At 50.7% G+C, this 19,562-nt stretch overlaps 2 protein-coding genes across 3 annotated transcripts in view; one reads left to right on the top strand and one right to left on the bottom strand.

The window, feature by feature from the left end:
* Window positions 1–581: 581 nt before the first annotated feature.
* On the bottom strand, window positions 582–10,699 carry ARRDC5 (arrestin domain containing 5). The gene is made up of 4 exons (XM_014447090.1): window positions 10,447–10,699; window positions 8,920–9,119; window positions 4,233–4,240; window positions 582–1,131 (listed from the first exon to the last, which is right to left on the bottom strand). The coding sequence occupies exons 1-4, from the start codon at window positions 10,697–10,699 to the stop codon at window positions 582–584; spliced, it is 1,011 nt and encodes a 336-aa protein (XP_014302576.1).
* Window positions 10,700–14,836: 4,137 nt separating this feature from the next.
* The window catches only part of UHRF1 (ubiquitin like with PHD and ring finger domains 1), a 40,773-nt gene continuing 36,047 nt past the window's right edge, over window positions 14,837–19,562 (top strand). Inside the window, exons 1-2 of one of the 2 annotated variants that reach the window (XM_014447106.2) lie at window positions 14,837–14,961; window positions 16,275–16,441. In XM_014447106.2, coding sequence (XP_014302592.1) covers window positions 16,289–16,441 — 153 coding nt within the window. In that variant the 5' untranslated portion in view covers window positions 14,837–14,961; window positions 16,275–16,288. Of the gene's footprint in view, window positions 14,962–15,547; window positions 15,638–16,274; window positions 16,442–19,562 lie in introns of those variants that run through there. The other variant, XM_014447105.2, reaches the window with a different exon arrangement.

Genomic DNA, 19,562 nt, shown 5'->3' on the forward strand with positions numbered 1-19,562 from the left:
GCCTTCCTGGATACGATGGGTGCTGAGCAGCATCCCTAAGCCCCAACGACTTAGTGCCGGAAGCACCCCCTCCCCAAGTGACGGTCCAGTGTCCCCTGGAAGACAGAACCACCCCTGGCTGACCCCTGGTCCAGGCACCAAAGACCCCAGTGAGGCCCGACCAGCGTGGCTCAGTGGTTGAGCATCAACCTATGACCCAGGAGGTTGGGGTTTGATTCCAGGTCAGGTCACATGCCTGGGGTGCGGGCTCGATCTCCAGTGTGGGGCGTGCAGGAGGCAGCCTATCAATGATTCTTTTTCATCGTTGATGTTTCTATCTCTCTCTCCCTCTCCCTCCCTCTCTGAATTAATAAATTTATAAATTAATAAATATATATATATTACATGGAGCTGGGGCCCTGGACGGCTTGTCAGTTCCCTTTGTGCCCTCCTGGCGGTGAACTTTCTGGGGATGGGAGAAGTGGGTGCCCAAAAGGCTGGAGCTTGGGGAGGTTTAGATAATGTGCTCCCACACCAGACTCATGTGAAACCCATCTGTGCAAGACAAAGAAAAGGCTGCTGGTAGAGTGATAAAGCTCTTTCTATTTAGAAGTTTGGGCATTTAATTCTGGCAATCCTTGCTCATGGCTAACACTGCCTGCCCACTCCTGCCTCTGGCAGCTGTCTGAGTCCAGGGGGGTGCTGGTGATGATGATGGGAATCTTGGCCTTCACGCTGGTCAGGGACCAGGGCAGGTGCACCGTGCTGACCAGCTCGTACTGGGTGCTCATGATCTCGCCTTCCTGCATGTCGCTGCTCACAGACAACACCGGCGGGAGGTGGAAGATGCTGACGATCTTGGTGGTGTCGAAGGGCACGATTTGGGTGTTGGCCTCCTGGCGGAGCAGCTCGCAGCTCTCCACCCGTGACCGCCGCTCCGTCTTGGGCGTGAAGCCCTCGTACTGCACGTGGGTGTAGAGGGCGAAGACGACCGTCTTGATGCACTTGCTGGTCTGGTTGTTGATCTCCGTGGTGAAGAGGACCCTCTCCCCTGGCGTGAAGGTGTTATTTTCCAGCTGGATCTGGACGCAGATGGTGCCCTGCCTGCAGCAGTTGTAGGAGACCTTCTTCTCAGTCTCCACAAACAGGGGACTCTAGAAGGGGTGGGGTTGGGGGAAATGAACCGTTGTGAGGCACTGTGGCCACGCGATCCACTCATCTGCCTACCGCCCCACCATTTCAGCACTTCTGAGGCTTGAGCCTTTTGGGACTTCCCTAGTCAAAGGCATGGAGATGGAATCTAGAATCTTGGGGATGTTGTAGCCAAAAGCCTGGAGTCACCTCCCAGCTTCCTTGAATCACAGCCCTTTGCCATTCTAAGTATCAGTTTCCTTATATGTAAAATTAGAGGCCCAGTGCCAGAAATTTGTGCACGGGTAGGGTCCCTAGGCCTGGCCGGTGATCAGGGCCAATTGGGGCCTTCCAGCCGGGGCCTTCCTTCGTTCTGCGCTGCCCCCTGGTGGTCAGCACATGTCATAGCGAGCGATCGAACTCCCAGTCCCCTGGTTGAACCCTGAGGGGACACTTTGCATATTAACCTTTTATATATATAGTAGATAGGGCTAAGAAATCCACCAGATCCTAGCTTTATCCCCAGCTCCCTTACTCATTTGCTGTGTGAACTTGAACAAATGGCTTGACTTCTCTGAGCCATGGTTTTCTGGGAAAAAGGGAATGTCTTACAGTCTAAGCCCAAGACTAAGGCTTACCCAAGTTGCTCAGATTTAAGGAGGAATTATGATGGGCTCTGAATCATGACAAGAAAACTATAGGGTTGAAATTATGTAATGTGTTAAAATAAATGCTTCAAAATGCAGCCCTTATATCTACTCGTCAGCTGCTGGATTGCAAATAAAGTCACATATACATTATATTTAATGTGTGGCTTGAGTTACTTTTTTTTTTGATTTGTGGATAATATTTAAGAGACTTGATGTAATGTGGGTGGGCTTAGAATTTGCCTGCATGCTTATTCCCTTTAAGCATAAAAGTGATAGAGAATAGTGTTACAAATGCTTGCAAAGTCCCCTCAAACTTCCCATTAGGGGCATGAGTTTAGTAACTTGAAATTGACTATGATGGGAGTATTTACACCATGGAAATTGGCAAACATTACATATTAGGGCTGTCTTGCACCAGAGCAGGTTGTTAATCACTCACTAGAACAGCACTGTCATGTCCTGCTTTATCAGCAGGTAGGACTTCTCCCGATTTGTTTCAGAGCTCTGTTCACTTAAGAAATAAAACACCAGGCTTGGTGGGCATGGCTCAGTGGTTGAGCGTCATCCTATGAACCAGGAGGTCACGGTTTAATTCCCGGTCAGGACACGTGCCCAGGTTGCCGGCTCAATCCTTGGTGTGTCCAATTGATCAATGATTCTCTCATCATTAATGTTTCTATCTCTCTCTCCCTCTCCCTTCCTCTCTGAAATCAATAATAAAAAAAAGAAATAAAACCACTATTGCACAACTATGTGAACTGTACACTTAAAAATGGTTAAGATGGCAAATTTTATGTTATGTATTATTATTATCACAATTTAAAATAAAAATAGTCCTGGCCGGTGGGATCAGTGGTTAGAGCATCAGCCCCCAAAGGGTTGTGGGTTGGATTCTGGTCAAGGACACATACCTGGGTTGCAGGTACGATCCTTGGCCCCAGTGGGGCGCATTCAGGAGGCAACCAATTAATATGTCTCTGCCACATCAATGTTTCTCTCTCTCTTTCTTTCCCACTCCCACCTCTCTAAAAGTTAATAGAAAAAATATATAACCTCTGATGAGGATTAACAAATAAATAAAAAAAAATCAGCAATATCATTGAAGCCCCCGCGGACCCCTCCCCAATGCATCACCTCTTCTCTCCCTAGAGGTAAGCATTATCTTGAATTTGGGGTTTATTGTATCTATGCATTTTTAAAAAAACCAAACATTATAAAAAAAATACAACTCAGATACAGAAAACTTTACAAAACAAATGTATAACCTTGTGAATTATTATACGGCCAACCCTCTTATAACAGCCACCCAAGTCAAGAAGTAGGAATTTGCCAGTGCCCCCCCACCCCAAAGTTCCTCATATATGACCAGAATGCAACTATCCTGAATTTTATTTTATTTATTTAAGTTTTTAAAAATTGATTTCTATAGAGAGAGGAAGGGAGAGAGAGAGAGAGAGAGAGAAACATCGATTGGCTGCCTCCTGCCCATTGGGGATCGAATGCACAACCTGGGCATGTGCCCTGACCGGAATTGAACCAGAATCGAACTGGCAACCTTTTGGTGCATGGCACAATGCCCAATCAACTGAGCCACACTGGCCAGGGCACAAAAATTCTGAATTTTATTTATTTATTATTTATGATTTTTTAAATATATTTTTTTTATTGATTTCAGAGAGGAAGGGAGAGAGATAGATAGCAACTTCATTGATTGGCTGCCTCCTGTACACCCCCTACAGGGGGGATTGAGCCTGCAACCCAGCATGTGCCCTTGACTGGAATCGAACCTGGGACCCTTTAGTCCGCAGGCCGACGCTCTAGCCACTGAGCCAAACCGTCTAGGGCCAATTCTAAATTTTATAGTAATCACTTTCTTTTACCTGCACATGTGTATGTGTAGGGACCTAACTAAGATATATTGTTTTAGGAAAAGGCATATAAAGAATAATAATAATAATAAAATAATAATAATATAAAAACCTAAAATGTATCTTCCAATATTTTTGAGAAATAAAACATTACCTATTATATGAAATCTCGTGTGTTCTGTGGGCTTCACCTCACTGCTCCCTCTCCTCTGTGCAGCCAGCCATGATCTGAATTTGGCATTTGCGGTTCTCAGAGAATTTTCACATTATTTAGGAATACATCTATTTTTTTACATATTTTAAATAAGTCAAATTGCATATGTCTCCTAGCAAGTTGCTTTTTCCAGCTCAATATTCTGGGTTTGAAATGCCTTCACATTGGTGCCTGCCATTCTGGTTAATTAGTCTTTCGGAATGCAACTGAGTGTGTTGCAAAATAATTTATTCATCCTCCTATGATGGACATTTCTATTTTTCCATGAGTTTGATATCATAAAAATGCTAGAAGGAGCAGCCTGAAGACAATTTTTGGGGGCTTACAACATGAGTTTCTCTAGGGCATGAATTGGCAAACTTTTTCTGTAAAGGAACTGATAATAATTACAGTTTAGACTTTGCAAGCCACTACAGTATTTATAATATATTATTCCTTTAAAAAAACACAGTTAAAACATAGGTTTTAACATTGAGGCAAAGAATAGAAATCTGTATGTACACCTCCACCTAGATCGATGAAAGAGAACAAGTTTATGAACTTCTGCTTCCTGTTCTACTCTATTTATTTGATTTATTTAAAAAATGTTGGTTGCAATCCTTTGAATTTATTTTTGTTATTTCTAGTCTATTTACTCTAGTCTATTATTTTGTTTTATATAAAACAAAAATTTTATAAAAATTAGCTAGTTGTAACCCACCAAGTTTTTTTTTTTTCTTTCTGGAAAACTCTATTCTATTCTTTCACTTGAAGTCGATTGCAACCCACCAAACTGACTTTTTCTATTCTATTTATTTTATTCTCTGTTCTTTCTTCATATATAAAAATGATTATATATGTGTGTATGTTTGCACCCCACAACATAGATATTTTCTTAATTTTGGTCTTGCCTATTCTTCCATTTTACAGAAATGTGTTTGCAACCTGCTGAATTGACTTTGCAACCCACTAATGCAGTGGTTCTCAACCTTCTGGCCCTTTAAATACAGTTCCTCATGTTGTGACCCGACCATAAAATTATTTTCGTTGCTACTTCATAACTGTAATGTGGCTACTGTTATGAATTGTAATGTAAATATCTGATATGCAGGATGGTCTTAGGCGACCGCTGTGAAAGGGTCGTTCGACCGCCAAAGGGGACCCACAGGTTGAGAACCGCTGCACTAATGGGTCAGGATCTGCAATTTGAAAAGCACTGTTCTGGGTCCACTGTGTTTCCTCTTGGAGACCTCGGGTGACCCCCGACCCCTTTGGACCTCAGCTCCTGCCCTCTGCCTGTGGCCCTACTCCTCTTTAGCCTTCACAGGCTTCCCTTTCCCTAGGAAGGCTCATTGCGGGGAGTTTAGGTTCTAAATCCCTCTACTGTTATTCGAAATTGCGTGGCATGCGTTAGGACCCCGCGGGTGTTAAGGAGCTCCCTGCTCTAACTCAGAGCCAGGGCTGTAGTTCTGTCCTGGCCCTGAAGGAGGGGTGTAGAGCAACCAGCGGTGGTCCAGGAGACCTCCAGGCCTGACCAGTAACATGTCCAATGCAAAGCCAACACTGGAGTTCTTAGGCCTGCGAGTTCTTTGGAACCCTGTATTTCTTTAGCGTATATGAAACGTTGGGAGGTGAGCTCATTCGTTCAACTGGGTTTTATTTGCATCTACTTGGTGCCAAGTTTAGGGAAAACCCATAGCAATGAAGACCTGCTCTGGTTGAGGAGATGGACATAAATGGTACGTGTGAAAACACACCACGTCGTTTCTGGTTGAGACAGTGATGAGGCTGCGATGGGATGCAAATGGGGGAAATAATGAGATAAGGGGAGCTGGAATGGGGGCTCCCTTAGGGCTGCTAGTTAGGAAGGGGCTCTAGGACAAGCTCCTCTCCCAAATGGTGCTGAGTGGAGGGGATGTGGAGGAATTGGAACCCTGTGCACTGCTGGTGGCAAGGTAAGATGGCGCCGCGGAAAACAGGCAGTTCCTCGAAAGGTGAAACAGCCTCACCATCTGCCCCAGCAATTCCGCTCCAGGAAGCCGCCCGGAGAAAGGAAGGCTCATGCCACACAAACACTTGTACTTGAATGTTCACAGCAGCATGATTCACAGTAACCAAGGAGGCAGCCCAAGTGTCCATCAATGGGTGCCCAGATGCACGAAATGCAGCCCACCCGTGCACTGATGTAGCCTTAAAGAGGAGTGAAGCATGGACACTCGCTACAACACGGATGGACCTTGAAAACATGACGCCCAGTGAGCGAAGCCAGACTCAACGGCTGCACAGCATGTGACTCCACTTCTGTGGAATGTTCCAAACAGGCACATCCAGAGACAGAGAGTGGGTTAGTGGTTGTCAGGGGCGGGGGTCCGGGCAGAGGGAGGCTGGCTGTGACAGCGAGGGGGTGCAAAGTTTCTTTTGGGGGTGATGAAATGTTCTAAAACCGACTGTGGCGATGGTTGCATAACTCTGTGCACACTTTAAGTGGGTGAATTATAAGGTATGAGAATTATATCTCAATAAAGCTGTTAGAAATAAAGAGTGGAAGGGTGGAAGGGGGAAAGTTTCTTTGCTTCCAGCTCCCCTCCCCCCTCCCACGAGGCAGCGTTTGTGGCCAGTTGCTCTGCTCTCCTTCCTGCAAGGAAGTAATTTGTTTTCACCACCAGTGGCAGGCTAGACCTGCTGTCCTGAACTTTGCTTTTTTTCATTCAGCCCAGTGACTTGGAGATCCTGACCAGGGGCGCTGCCTCACTCCGTCACTGTCTGTCTGTCTCTTTTGCTTTACTCCATAGGATGTGTCTTTTTGCCTGGGTGTTCCTACGCAAACAATTCCCTAAGCAACAAATATTAGACTTCCCAATTTTTTTGCCACTATAAACAGTGCTGAGGGGAGTCATGTCACACACGAGAAAGAACATCAGTAGGAGAAATTTCTAGAAAGGGGAATGACTGGGGCAAAGTGCATGTTCGTTTTAATATGGATAGATGTAGCTAAGTTGCCCTGCATAGCTTGTGGATGTTTATTCGGCCATCGGCAATGCAGGTGGATGAAGACATGGCTTCCGAGCAAAGATCAGAAGGATAGCAAGGTCACCTTATAGTGTTCCGAGCAGAGGGAACAACTTGTGCAAAGGTCCTGGGGCAGGACTGTGCCTGGTGTGTTGGAGGAACAGTGAGGAGGCCCATGTGGCAGGAGCAGAGCAAGGGCGGGGGGCGGTGCGCACGCGGAGAGAGAGGGAGGACATGAAGGCACAGAGGAAATGGAGGCAGGTCATGCAGGACCTTGTGGGCCGTGGGGAAGACTTGGGCTTTTCCCCCAAGGAAGGCAGGCACCCTGGAGGGCTGTGGGCAGAGGAAGGTCATCACCTGACTTCCTCTGTCTGCTCTGAGAAGGACAGACTGTTGGGGGTTAGGACTATGCCTCTACTTGAATCAGAGTAGTAGCCTCTGCCCTGGCCCCCCAGCTCCTGCCCTCAGCCTGCCTCATATACTCTCTCCTGCCTCAGGACTTTTGCACATGTTGTGTGCTCTGCCTTCAACACTCTACTGGCTTTCCCCCTCTCCTCTTTCAATTCTCTACTAAAATGTCACCTCCTCCAGGAGGCCTCCCTTGACCAGTTTGGTTAAAACAGTACTGAGTAGTTGGAAAAAACAGTATTTGCAGACTCTCAAAACTTATCTGTGATAACTCTCCTTGCTGCTCTGATAGCAATTTTAGCTCTTCCCACTTCCTGGGGGCCTCCTATGTGTGGGCATTGTGCTTGGTGCATAGCAGTCCTCACAGGCACCCACTGAGGGAAGTGTTGCTGTTATTATTATTATTCATTATTCCCATTGTACAGATCAGGAAATATAGGCTCTGCAAGATGCTGGAAAGGCTATCTGGCTAATGAAGAGTCTGGTGGTGGAGATATAAAGCAGGGTTGGACCCAACACCAGCGTTTTGTCCCCAGCTCCTGCCTTGTTCCCTCGGCGCTCCAGACTGCCTCTGAAGGGAGCCCAGAGAGGAGACATGGCCTATCAAGGCCACACAGGGGGCAGGGGGCTAAGCAGGCCTTGAGCTCAGACCTGCTCATCTCAGGGCTGACCCACCCCTCCAAGCACCGACCTCTCCTGGCAGCCTCCCAAAACCATCCCGGGAGATTGGCTGGACTAGAAGGACCCCCTTGTTACACAGATAACAATACAGGTGGTGGCAACAGTGACACGATTTGCTGGCCCTTGCCAGGCACTCTGTGAAGCCCTGGACTTACTTGCGTCAACTCCACTCGTTACTCCCTCCATGACTAGGGGGCAGGCACTGGCTCTCTGCTCATTTCACAGATGAGGACAAGGAGACCCAGAGAGGCAAGGCCACTTCTAGAGGGTCACACAGCGGGTAGGTGTGTGCGGGTAGGTGTGTGCGTGTGCGGGGGGAGTCTGGGCTTTTAATCAGGACCTCAAAAACGAAAATGCCAGCTCCCTGAGCCACCACGCTGATAGCAAACGAGTCCCCAGGAAGGTGAAGTGACTGTGGTCAACGGTCCTCTACCCGCCCAACTTCCGCCTCTGCACCTGGGCCTCCAGAAACCACCCAGAAATCCTTCTCCGCTCAGGCAGACTGATGCCACATGCCCTCCCTTCTCCTGGGATGGAGGCCGCCCCCTTCCCTTGCTTCTTGGGGGAGAAGGGGGGACACCACCTGCATTGTCTGAGGGCTCAAAGCCCACGAAGAGTCACTGAGTGTCCAAGTCTCTCTCTGACCCAGGGGGTGACAAGGGGACCTCGGCTCAGTCTTCACGTACTGTAGGGTCCAGGACACTGGGGCCTGGTCATTCTCTGTGGGGGGCCATCCTGGGCCACCCACCGAGGCCAGGAGCACACCCACTGGTGACAACCACACATGTCCCCAGACATTGCCCAGTGAATCACCCCGGTCGAGTCCCACTGCGTCGTTCCTGCCCTGGTTTCTGATTCACACGTGTGCACTCACTGGGCCCGGGAGCCTCCAATACCATTCCCTGCTTCCCTGCCAGGGCCTCTTCAGTCGCACGCACGCCCCCTGCCGCCCTGGAGCTTTGAGGAACCAGCCCCACCAGGGCTCCTTCCCCATTACTACCTGGTTTTCTCGGGGGAAGTCCGAAGTCCCTTGAACCAACAAGTACATTCTCTTCTTTGCTAGAATGTGCTCCCGGCCCATGCAGGAGGCTTGCACGAAGTAGAAGACATGGCCAATTTTGCTGGTAAAGGTAGAAGGGAGCCTGGGAGGTAAGTTGAAATGGAAATCAAAGGTGTGGCTGCCTGCACTTAACCAATTATCTGAAAGCAAAACACACCGATGCCATCAGAAGGTTCTAGAAGCTTTTTTTTTCCTTTTTCCATTTTGTTTTCCTCTTTAGTTATTGCTTTGGTTGGGGAGGTTGTTCGGGGCCTGGCCTGCCTGTCCCAGAGCTCGGCTGAGGTAGGTGCGTTTAGGGACCTGCATGGCCCATAAATATTAGGCCCAGGCCTCAGGGGGGCTGGAAGGGGATGCCCCAGGTGGGTGACATGGCTGGTGTGGTTGCTCCAAAACAATGGCGGGGACTCGCTCAGTTCTGCCTTGGGTCTGAGGAACTGGCCCTCATGATTCAGTCCCCAGGAGGACATGGCTTCTGAATTCCTCTGCTGGGAATGAGAGGGGTTCATTCAACAAACACAGCTTGAGCCCCTGCTGTATGCCTGGGGCTCTTTTAGGCAGTGTTTGCAGCAGTGAGCAAGGCAGCCACACCTCCTTGTCCTCACAGAGCTCAGTCTTCAGTGCACTGTGAACGGCAACATACAGTAGGTGCTTAATATCTGTTGATTGACTGAGTGGAGACTGAGGACCAGGGAGAAACCCACACTGCCCCCATTTCTGTGACCTTATTTTTTATTTTTTGCATTTCTCCAAAACTCTCTTATGATTGTGTTTTTCCCGCCTGAAGGCAACCCAACGACACCAGGGACCATGTGTGTGCTCTTCACTGCTGTATCCCCAGCACCTGGCACAGTGTTGTGTACAGCAGGTGCTCACTAAACGTTTGTGAAATGAATGAATGAACCTATTGCAGGCTTAAGGTTGATACTTTTGCGGGGGAATACAGTCTCTTGGAAATGGGGAAGGAGGGGTGGTGCCTAATGCTGGGGTGGTACTGGGCAGGTGAGTGTTTTGGTTGAAAGAATTAACATTTATCAAGCACTTACTGTATACCCCGCACTATCTATGCCACTAAATCATTAAGCCCTCAAAGAAATCTCACGAGGCAGGACTTGTTATTTCCATTTTCCAGATGGCTAAACGGGGACCCAGAGAGGCCACATGATTGCTGAGGATTAAGATCTGGCATCTTGCTGTTCCTCCCCCAGAGGTCTGCATGGCTCGTGTCCCTCCCATCACTCATATTTGTGCTCTGTTTTCACCTCTTTGGAAAGACCTCCATGACCAGCTCTTTAGATCTTATTTTCGTGTATCTGATGGTCATGGTTTCACAGGGATTCCCTCCTAGGGAGGAGCCACATCTCTGCCCATTTCTGACATCCCTGGGGTTTGCTGACCGACTAACATGTGTTAACCTCCCAGACCCAGGTTCCTATTATGTTTAGGGTTGGCTGCTGGCCTCCTCCTTACCCTTCACTGGGAACTTCTTTGACTTGTGTACATAGTCGGCCTTGTTGTTGCAAATAACATCTCTGCTATAATCACGGGATGCCCCGGTTTCCTCGCTCCACTCCACGTAACCCCTTCCCACGAGCTCCACCTTCACAATGGGGTCCACCAGGGTGCTGTTCAGGGTTAGAATCACCTGCCCTTTTATGCAGGAGCCGGCCAGGTAGATCGCATCCTTGGGCAGCACTAACTCGATCCACTTCACCACAGACATGGAGGGTTGGGCGGGTGGAGAAACATCCTTCTCCCTCCTCCATGCCACGGAGATGCCGGGTTCCTTGGCCTCAGTGAGGTCACCTGTCTGTGACATCATCCAGCCAGGGTTCCGGGAAGGGATCCCCAGTGACCAGGAGGAAGGGAGGCAGCAGCTTGGGAATCCCAGAGTCCTCACTGGTTTGTAAAATGGTAGCCTGGAAAATAACACCTTTTCCTAGAAAATAACAAGCAAGCAAACAAAAAACAACCATAAGGCGCCAACATTCCCGTCACACAGGGGACCCCTGTCATCATGCCAGGGGTTTAGGGGCCTTGGGTGGGAAGAGTTGGTCCAGCCACTCTGCTGAGGTAGGTGTTGTGAGCTCTATGTCCAGATGGAGAGGCACAGCAAATGAGCCAGAGGTATTTTCTGCCCCATCTGATGGCTCCCAAATTTGCTCTGTGTGCCTCAGCATTCACACATTGTTCTGGGGTCAGACACAATCATTTTCATTTTTAAAAAAATATATTTTATTGATTTTTTACAGAGAGGAAGGGAGAGGGATAGAGAGTTAGAAACATCCATGAGAGAGAAACATCGATCAGCTGCCTCCTGCACACTCCCTACTGGGGGTGTGCCCGCAACCAAGGTACATGCCCTTGACTGGAATCAAACCTGGGTCCTTTCAGTCCGCAGGCCAATGTTCTATCCACTGAGCCAAACTGGTGAGGGCAATCATTTTCATTTTAATGGTTCTATATTCATCCCAGTCTGTGTTAGAAAAAAGATTAAAGATGTGGCCAGGATATGAAATCTGATGTGAATTGAAGGTGCTCAGAGCACTGTGTGGTCCTACCTACGCGTGGATGCCACCATGAAGAACCGTCTCCCTGCACAACTGACATTTCCCTTTATGCCTTTGTCTCCCCCATTGGATGGGAAGTGCCTTCAGGGCGGGACTTCGTCTCAGCAAGCGTTGTGTCCACCAATGTCTGCTGGATCCAGGACCTGATTGGACCAGGGAGGGCAATAAAAGTTTGCTGAACATCTTACTGACCTTCAAGAGTGTATCATTTCGCAAAAGGGAAATTGAGGTCCTTTGTACTCTAGTGGTTATTCCTGATTGGCACGTGGGCTGGTGCCTAAGTGGGAGTGACACTAAAGCAAAAGAGGCATTGGAAAGTGTCCATTCTCCAGATGATGAAGGCCTCATTCATCATCTTTGCTGTGTTAATGTACATGATGTCTTTTGTGGACATCAACATATTGTCACCCTAAAGGGTTTGTAAGTGTCTTTTGGAGAAACTTGGCATAGTATCTTTTTTAAAAAATGTGTTTTAAAGAGAAAGAGTAAGGGAGAAAGCGAGAAACATCAATTTGTTGTTCCACTCATCCACACGTTCGTTGGTTGACTCCTGTATGTGCCCTGACTGGAGATCGAACACACGACGTTGGTTCATCGGGACAACACTAACCAACTGAGCCACCTGGCCTAGTTTATTTATTTATTTTAATCCTCATCTGAGGATATTTTTTCCTTTGGTTTCCAGAGAGAGGGGAAAGGACGGAAGGGAGGAGTAGGGGGAGGTGGGGGGGGGGGGGAGAGAGAGAGAGAGAAACATCAACATGAGAGACACATTGATTGGTTGCCTCCCGCACCCACCCCTACTGGGGCTGGGGAACCATCAACCAAGGTATGTGCTGTTGATGGGGAATTGAACCTGAGACCAATTGATCCGCAGGCTGACCCTCTAATCCAGCGGTTCTCAACCTGTGGGTCGCGACCCCTTTGGCGGTCGAACGACCCTTTCACAGGGGTCTCCTAAGACCATCCTGCATATCAGATATTTACATTACGATTCATAACAGTAGCAACATTACAGTTATGAAATAGCAACAAAAATAATGTTATGGTTGGGTCACAACATGAGGAACTGTATTTAAAGGGCCAGAAGGTTGAGAACCACTGCTAATCACTGAGTAAAACTGGCAAGAGCTTATCCATGTTTGTTAATTAACCCAAGCAACCCCTCTGTCTCCAAATGACTAGAGAAATGGGGATCTGTGTCACCAGTTCTTGTGAACTTTTCTGCAGGAAAAGCCAGATACCAGTACTTCTGTGTTACTTAACTTCAGATGTCCAAGGAGCCTGGACTGTGCCCTGTATCAAATGTACAGAAAGAATGTATTACCCCTTTGGGCCGTGCTGAGTTTTTGCAACAGCAGGTTCAACAGATGATATGTGCTCAGCAGGAGCAGGCCAGGTTCCTGCAGCAGGTGTTCTCAATTTGGAAGGTCTCATTTGCTTCACAGGCTCCAGTAGGCCTGATGGATACCTGCTCACACCTGTGACATGGTCTCTACGTGGCTGAATGCTGAGCACTCAGAAATGCACTTGGTAATACAGAGTCCTGAAGTTAGAGAAAGTTAGCAGCATCTGGACTTTGTGCATTTGAGTGTATTAGTTTTCTATGGCTGCTGTAACAAATTACCCCAAATGTAGTGGGTTAAAACAACACAGCTTAATTCTCTTACAGTGCTGGAGATAATAAGTCTAAAACAGGTTTTAAGGAGCTAAATCAAGGAGTTGATGGGACTGTGTTCTAGGAGTCTAGGAGAGAATCTGTTCCTTGCCTTTTCTAGCTTTTAGAGGCTTCCCACCTTCCTTGCCTCTTGGCCTCATCATTCCAACCCCTACTTCTGTTGTCACATCTCTTCTCTGACTCTGACCCTCTCTCCTCCACTTATCAGGACCCTTGTGATGATATTGGGCCAGCCCAGATAATCTAGGATATTTCCCCATCTCAGGAGTTTTCACTTACCCAGCTGTAAAGCCCCTTTTATCATGGAAGGTATCCTATCCACACGTTCCAGGGATTAGGATGTGGGCATCTTTGGAGAGGCAGGATTCTGTCAACACTGGGAAAATCAAAGCAGAAATACCAGTGCTAAGATGGAACGGACTCTACAGTGTCAGAGAAACCTTGTAAAAGCACAAATGGCAACTCCTCACTTTTCTACTCACAGCCCTCCCATGCTACTTGCTGCTCCCAAGAGAAAGACCAAAGTCCTCCAGGTGGCCTATGAGGTCTTATCTGACACCCCTCTGACCTCACCCTCTCCTAACCTCCCTTCTGCTGTGTCTGTTCAGCTACTTTGGCCTCCTTGCGGCTCCCCCTACACCTCTCAGCCTTTTCCTGTTTCTGAGCTTGCCCTCCCTTCCTGAACCCATCTGTCCTTGGTTTCTCTTCTCAGATCTCAGCTCAAATGTCATGTTCCAAGAGAGGCCCACCTCTCCACCTCACCCAGAATATCCTCCTTCCCCTCCCCCACAGGCCACTGGTCACTCTCCAGCTGTTGCATGTAGTGTCTGAAATGATCTGCTTCATTTATCCATTTCTTGCCCGTCTCCTCAGATAAAAATGTACCCTCCTGGAGACCACCCACAGGGTCAGCCTTGCCCACTTGCTGGGCCCCTAGCTCTGAGCTCTCTGTCCAGACGCTTTGTAGGTGCCCAGCATGGATGCCCGCCAAGACTGGCCAGAGCAGAGCAGTCAGGGCAGCCCTTCCCGCCTGGACAGCCCGGAAAAGGCGGGAAAAAGAGGCGGGGGGGGGGGGGGAGCGGGAACGTGGGGGAACCAGCAAACAAACAAGTCTCATGGGTGGGTAGAGTGGGAGTGCCGGCGGGCCCTGATGCTAGGAAGTGGGGCTGGGGGCAATCAGCCTGTCCATCCGGTTGGCCCCCCACATTCTCCTGCAGGGGTGACATTGATTCCAGCCTTCCTTGCCCTACTGGTCAATGCGTGCCCAGGTCGGGGTGGGGGGCCCGGGGGTCTGCAGGAGCCGACTTAGTAGGCCAAGGGGGTCTCTATTCTGGGTGTGCCTAGGGCTCTTTGGAGGGCAGCATGTGGGGCGACCCTGGTCCCACCACTGGGCCCCATGTACGCTGGGCACCCAGCAGAGCGCGCAGGCCTGGGCGGGGCCGTGGCCCGCTGGAAGAAGCGGGGGTGGATTGAGGCGGGGGCGCCCCCCACCCCCTTTCTTGCTTCGCGCCACTGCAGCGGCCAATCACCGTGCAGGCGCCCGCCCCCTGCGTGGCCTCCCACAACTTCTAAACGCCGAGTTTTCGCGGGAAAAAAATCAGAGCAGCTGGCAGCGTGGGCAGACTGGGCGCTCCGGGTCGCACGCAAGTCCGCGCGGGGTCTGGGCCACACACGCCGCTCTATCGCCATTTCCAGGGCCAAGCGCGCAGGCAGGAGAGTGGGGGGGCGGCCGGCGAGGTGAGTGGCCAGGCGACTTGGGGCACCAGCCTGGGCCGGTGTGTGTGTGTGTAGGGGGTGGTGGGGGGGCAGGGGGAGGAAGGGGGAGGGGGAGGTGGGAAACCCAGCGCACCGGGCGCTGAGACTTTGCAAAATTTTCCTGAGCGGCCTGAGAGCGCGGTCCGCACCAGTGCCGGCGTGCCCGCGCCCACGCCGGCACCGGGCTCTCCTGCACGCGGACTTGGCTCTGCCCGAACCTCGGTCGGCCCTGGGCAGTGGCCTTCGGAATTCCGGACGTAGGCACGGGCCGGCGGAACCTCCCCGGAGCCCCGCGGGGGTCTCGCCAGCTGGGTGGGGGAGGGCCGGGAGAGCCGCGGGGGACCTTGTCAGGCTCCGCGCCTGCGCGCGGGGCGCCCCGCGATTCAATTGTCGCGCCGGAGCCCGGTTTCGCGCGCCCTTCGTTCCCCGGGCACGTCTGGGCCAATGAGGAGCGGGCGGGGCGGGGCGGCCTGGCGCGGCGGAGCCAATGAGCGAGGCGGATCGAGCGAGGGGCCCCTCCGGCGGCCCGGCGGTGGGGGTGGGCGTGGGCTCGCTGGCGTGGCCCACTCCGGCGGGAGGGAGGATAAGAGGGGCCCCGAGGACGGGAGTCAGAGTCCGGGGAGCGAGAGCCGGCGCGTGTGGACGCGGTGGGGCTGAGGTGAGACGCTCGGCGTGTGCGGGGGTGGCCGGGACGGGGCGGCCGGTTGCTATGGCCACCGCGGGGGCCAGCCGCGTCGGCCCCGGGGGTCGCCGACACGGAGGGGTTAGAGCCTCGCGTGTTTCCGGGGTTGGGGCTGGGGGGTTCTTCCCCATCGCACTTAGTTGAGTTCCCAGGGACTTCTGAAGTTCCGACCTGGGCCGGACTTTTGGGTTTCCCTCTTGCGTGAGTATTAATTCAGTGAATGAATGAATGAATGAATGAACGAACGAACGAACTCGACCCCTCAGCTTTTGGCTGTGTCCTTCCTCCTCTGGACGTTGGTGTCTCTTTCCTCCGAAGCGGGTGTGTGGGTTGGACTGAGTGGTTCAAGAGGCCGTTTGCCTTCCCTAATTTCCCCTTCCTCCTAAACGCTACCCTGGTGTTAGTCATTTACGCGTTAACTCCTTTAATTTACTTTGCCTGGCCCCGGGCTAGCTCTGGCCGTCTGTGAGGACTAGGGGGTCCGAGAGGGCGTTCGGGGGAGTTTTTGGGTGTCCGCAGACTGGACAAAGCCAGGATGACCCAAGTGTGGCACGGGCCTGGTGGGGGCGGCAGCGGCAGCACTGACCGGAGGATCCACTCTCTGCTCTCGCAGCACCAGCAGGCATCATGTGGATCCAGGTTCGCACCATGGACGGGAAGGTGGCCCACAGCGTGGGCTCGCTCTCCAGGCTGACCAAGGTGGAAGAGCTGCGGGAGAAGATCCAGGAGCTGTTCCACGTGGAGCCGGGCCGACAGAGGCTCTTCTACCGGGGCAAGCAGGTAAACGCGGTAAACGCGCCCTGCAGGCTGCCCGCCGCCCAGCACCTTTGTTCCTGTCTCCTCCGACACCAGCACATTCAGTCCCCCCCCACCCCCTCATCCGGTCCCGCTTCATGTCTCCACAGAAAACTCTCATGCCTGAGCCAGGAACAAAGGCTCAACTCACAGTCTGACACACTGGGCAGGCAGCTGGCACTGGAATCTGTAGCATTTGGGCTTCTCACACTCCCTTTTCCTTTTATTGTTTTTGAAGCCCCTCAAAATAATTTCTAGGAAAAGAAGTTGGAGGTGGCTGACGGAGAGCCGATGAATTTCAAGGAAGAGCCCAGAATCCTTACTCAAACACTAGGGCGGAAGGGACCGCGTTGTTCTTTGAAACACACACTGGTGGCCCACGGCCCGCACCTATTTTGAGTTTGACCCCCGAGGGGGTGTTTTCTGGAAATTCGGACCAGCTTATTCAGAGGCAGGAGACGGTGCTCGCAAACCTGGAATTTCTGCCACTCTGGGCCTGCTTTTGCGGGGGCTGCGGATGACCAGGGGCCGGTGCTGTGGTCTGCGGCCTTGCTCCTCTGTCCTTTGCGCTCTGTCCTCTGACCCTGGAAGCAGTTAAAATGGCCACCCCTGCTTTAGCGGTGGCTCGCCGTTGGGACGCTTTCTCCAGTGGCACTGGGGGAGGTTTCCAGTTTTGTAGTTGTCCTTGGGGGGATGGCGGGATGTACGCCTGGGAATGAAATTTCCCTGAGTGGGAGATGGTGGCACGAAGCGTTGGTCCTGTCTGCTGGGACCATCCTGGAGTTGGGTGGACCGTAGGGACAGTGGTGTAGCGATTGAACTGGATTAAAAGTCTTCAGTTGGGCTGGGCGCCCGACTTTGTTGTTGTGGCGTTTTGAACTGGATCCTGCCGCCATCTGGTGTCTAGATTGAAAAATAAACACTCCGTGTCCGCGCCTGGGCATGATTTTTGGGGGTTGGGAGGATCCTGTGTGCTTACTTGAAATGAGACCTGATGATTAATTTCTTGGGCTTGCAGCGCCCTGGAAGACCTTTAGCCTCCTTCCTGTGAGAGATAGGATGACTTGAATGTCTTAAGAATCTGAGTTATAACCCGCCCTGCAGGGGAGGGAAAGCCGATCCTGCAAACTTGGGGATTTAACTGTGCAGTCGCATTCGTGTTGAGAAAGGCAGGGCTTGCGTGGAGCTCCCCTGGGCTGCTGTCTCCTGCCTCTTAAGGGCCTCATTTGGTGGCATCTACACGGACTGTGATTTGCCACTCAGTCGATTTGTTCAGCAGAGGTCCTTTCTGAAAACCCCTTGCATGTGCCTACTAAGCAGTTCATGGTGTAGTTCAAAGGCAGGTTGAATGGAGTCCTCACAAAGTTCAAGGAAGCACGTATGTTTGTTTGCCTGTTGTGTGCCAAACACGTGTTTTTTTTAAACATCAGGTTTATATTCTATTAAACACTGTTCATTTTAATTTTTACATTGCAAACATGTAGAAAAGTTGAAAGACCCACGAACACATGAACACCTCCCTAGGTTTTACCACTGATATTTTGTGTAGTCACTTTGATCACTCGGCTCTGTCTTGCTCTATCCATCTACCAATATGTCTTATTTTTTGGGATGCATTTCAAAGTAAGTTTGCAGATGATTGTTCATATCACCCCTAAACACTCAGCATGCCTGTCATTAAGTAGAGTTCACTATTGGGGTTCTCACTGTCTTTTTAGGTAAAATTTGTATATATCAAGGCACGTCTTAAGCAGACCATTTGGAGTTCTGACAAATGTCTATACCCACATAACCAAACCCCTATCTCCCTTCATTCATCATACAATATTTGATCCATTCAGAAGTCTTGCTGACCTCTGTGTAAGTACAAAGCATGATGACAGCAACACCAAGGTGCCTTAGACACGTACATAGTGCCTTTAATCTTAAGGCTGTTGGCGATGAGATACAGGGCTCTTAATGCTGCTTTCACACGGTGCAGCTTTTATAGTTACCACAGTGTGGCCCATTCTCCTTCCTGCTGCGCTCCTCGGCAGGCAGCTTTGTGAGGGAACGTGCAGTTGTTTCTGTCTTCCGGGTAAGGGAGCCAGGCCTCAGGGCCTGATGCAATTTCCCCAAGGTTGTCTGGCCAGGAATCGGCCTGGTGGCTCGGAGGTGTGGACATCGACGGGAGGGTGGGTGACAAAAGCACACAAGCCGCGGCTCCAAGCAAGTCAAGCCTGCAAACAGACTGGACTAATAGTGATAGGAAGTGGTGCAGTTTCCAGTGGGTGCAGGAGAGCTGTTGTTTTCCAGAACGTTCTAGGGAGCCTGCACAATCTCCCCGCCCCGCCCTTAAAAGAAATATGGCAAAGCAGTCCAAGTTCTGCAGGGAGGTTGACTGAGACCATAAAGCAGAACATAGCTGAGTCTTTCTTCAGGATATGGGAGGGCTTTGTGGCAGCTTATTTAGGCTGAATAGGTTGGCGGTTATGTCGCTTGATTGGCGGAAATACAGGGAGCATGGGGGGAAGGGACCTCGGCGGCAGGCCCAGCCTGGGCAAGGAGAGAGGCATCTGGCGCCTGTTTTTTGCTGCCCATAAAATTAATAATAGCTGTTATTTGTGGCATAGCCTTGAACAAGCTCAGGTACAAGGCTTTGCGCTTTACATAATCTTCCCAAGTCCCCTGTCCCAGCGGCTTGGCCATGGACTCTCTGTTCGGACGGAGCTAATTGTGGACTCGGCATTGTGGCATGGTAAGAATTCAGTGAGGTAATGGATGTGAAGGAATGAGCCCATGTCTGGCTCACAATAAAGGTGCAATAAATCAGCTCAGGGCCTGTCCCCCTGGGGGCCCCTGACATGGGGGCCGGTCATTCTCCGTGAGCGGCTTGGTCTTTCTCTGGGGGGCTGTGCCGTGTTGAGCAGCATTCCTGGCCCCACCCACTCAATGCTAGGAGCACCCCTGGTTGTTATAACCACAAATGTCCCCAGCATCTCCTCTTGGGGACAAAATCACCCCTAGTAGTTTTGTAGCTAATTTAGGAAAACAGCTAACTTGGCCTTGCTGGGCTCCAAGGCTCTGTTAAGGTCAGTCTGAAAGATCAGTTGAAACGATATCCTGG

The sequence above is a fragment of the Myotis lucifugus genome, unplaced genomic scaffold (assembly GCF_000147115.1).
Source record: "Myotis lucifugus unplaced genomic scaffold, Myoluc2.0 scaffold_612, whole genome shotgun sequence".
In the NCBI taxonomy this organism is placed as follows: Eukaryota; Metazoa; Chordata; class Mammalia; order Chiroptera; family Vespertilionidae; genus Myotis; species Myotis lucifugus.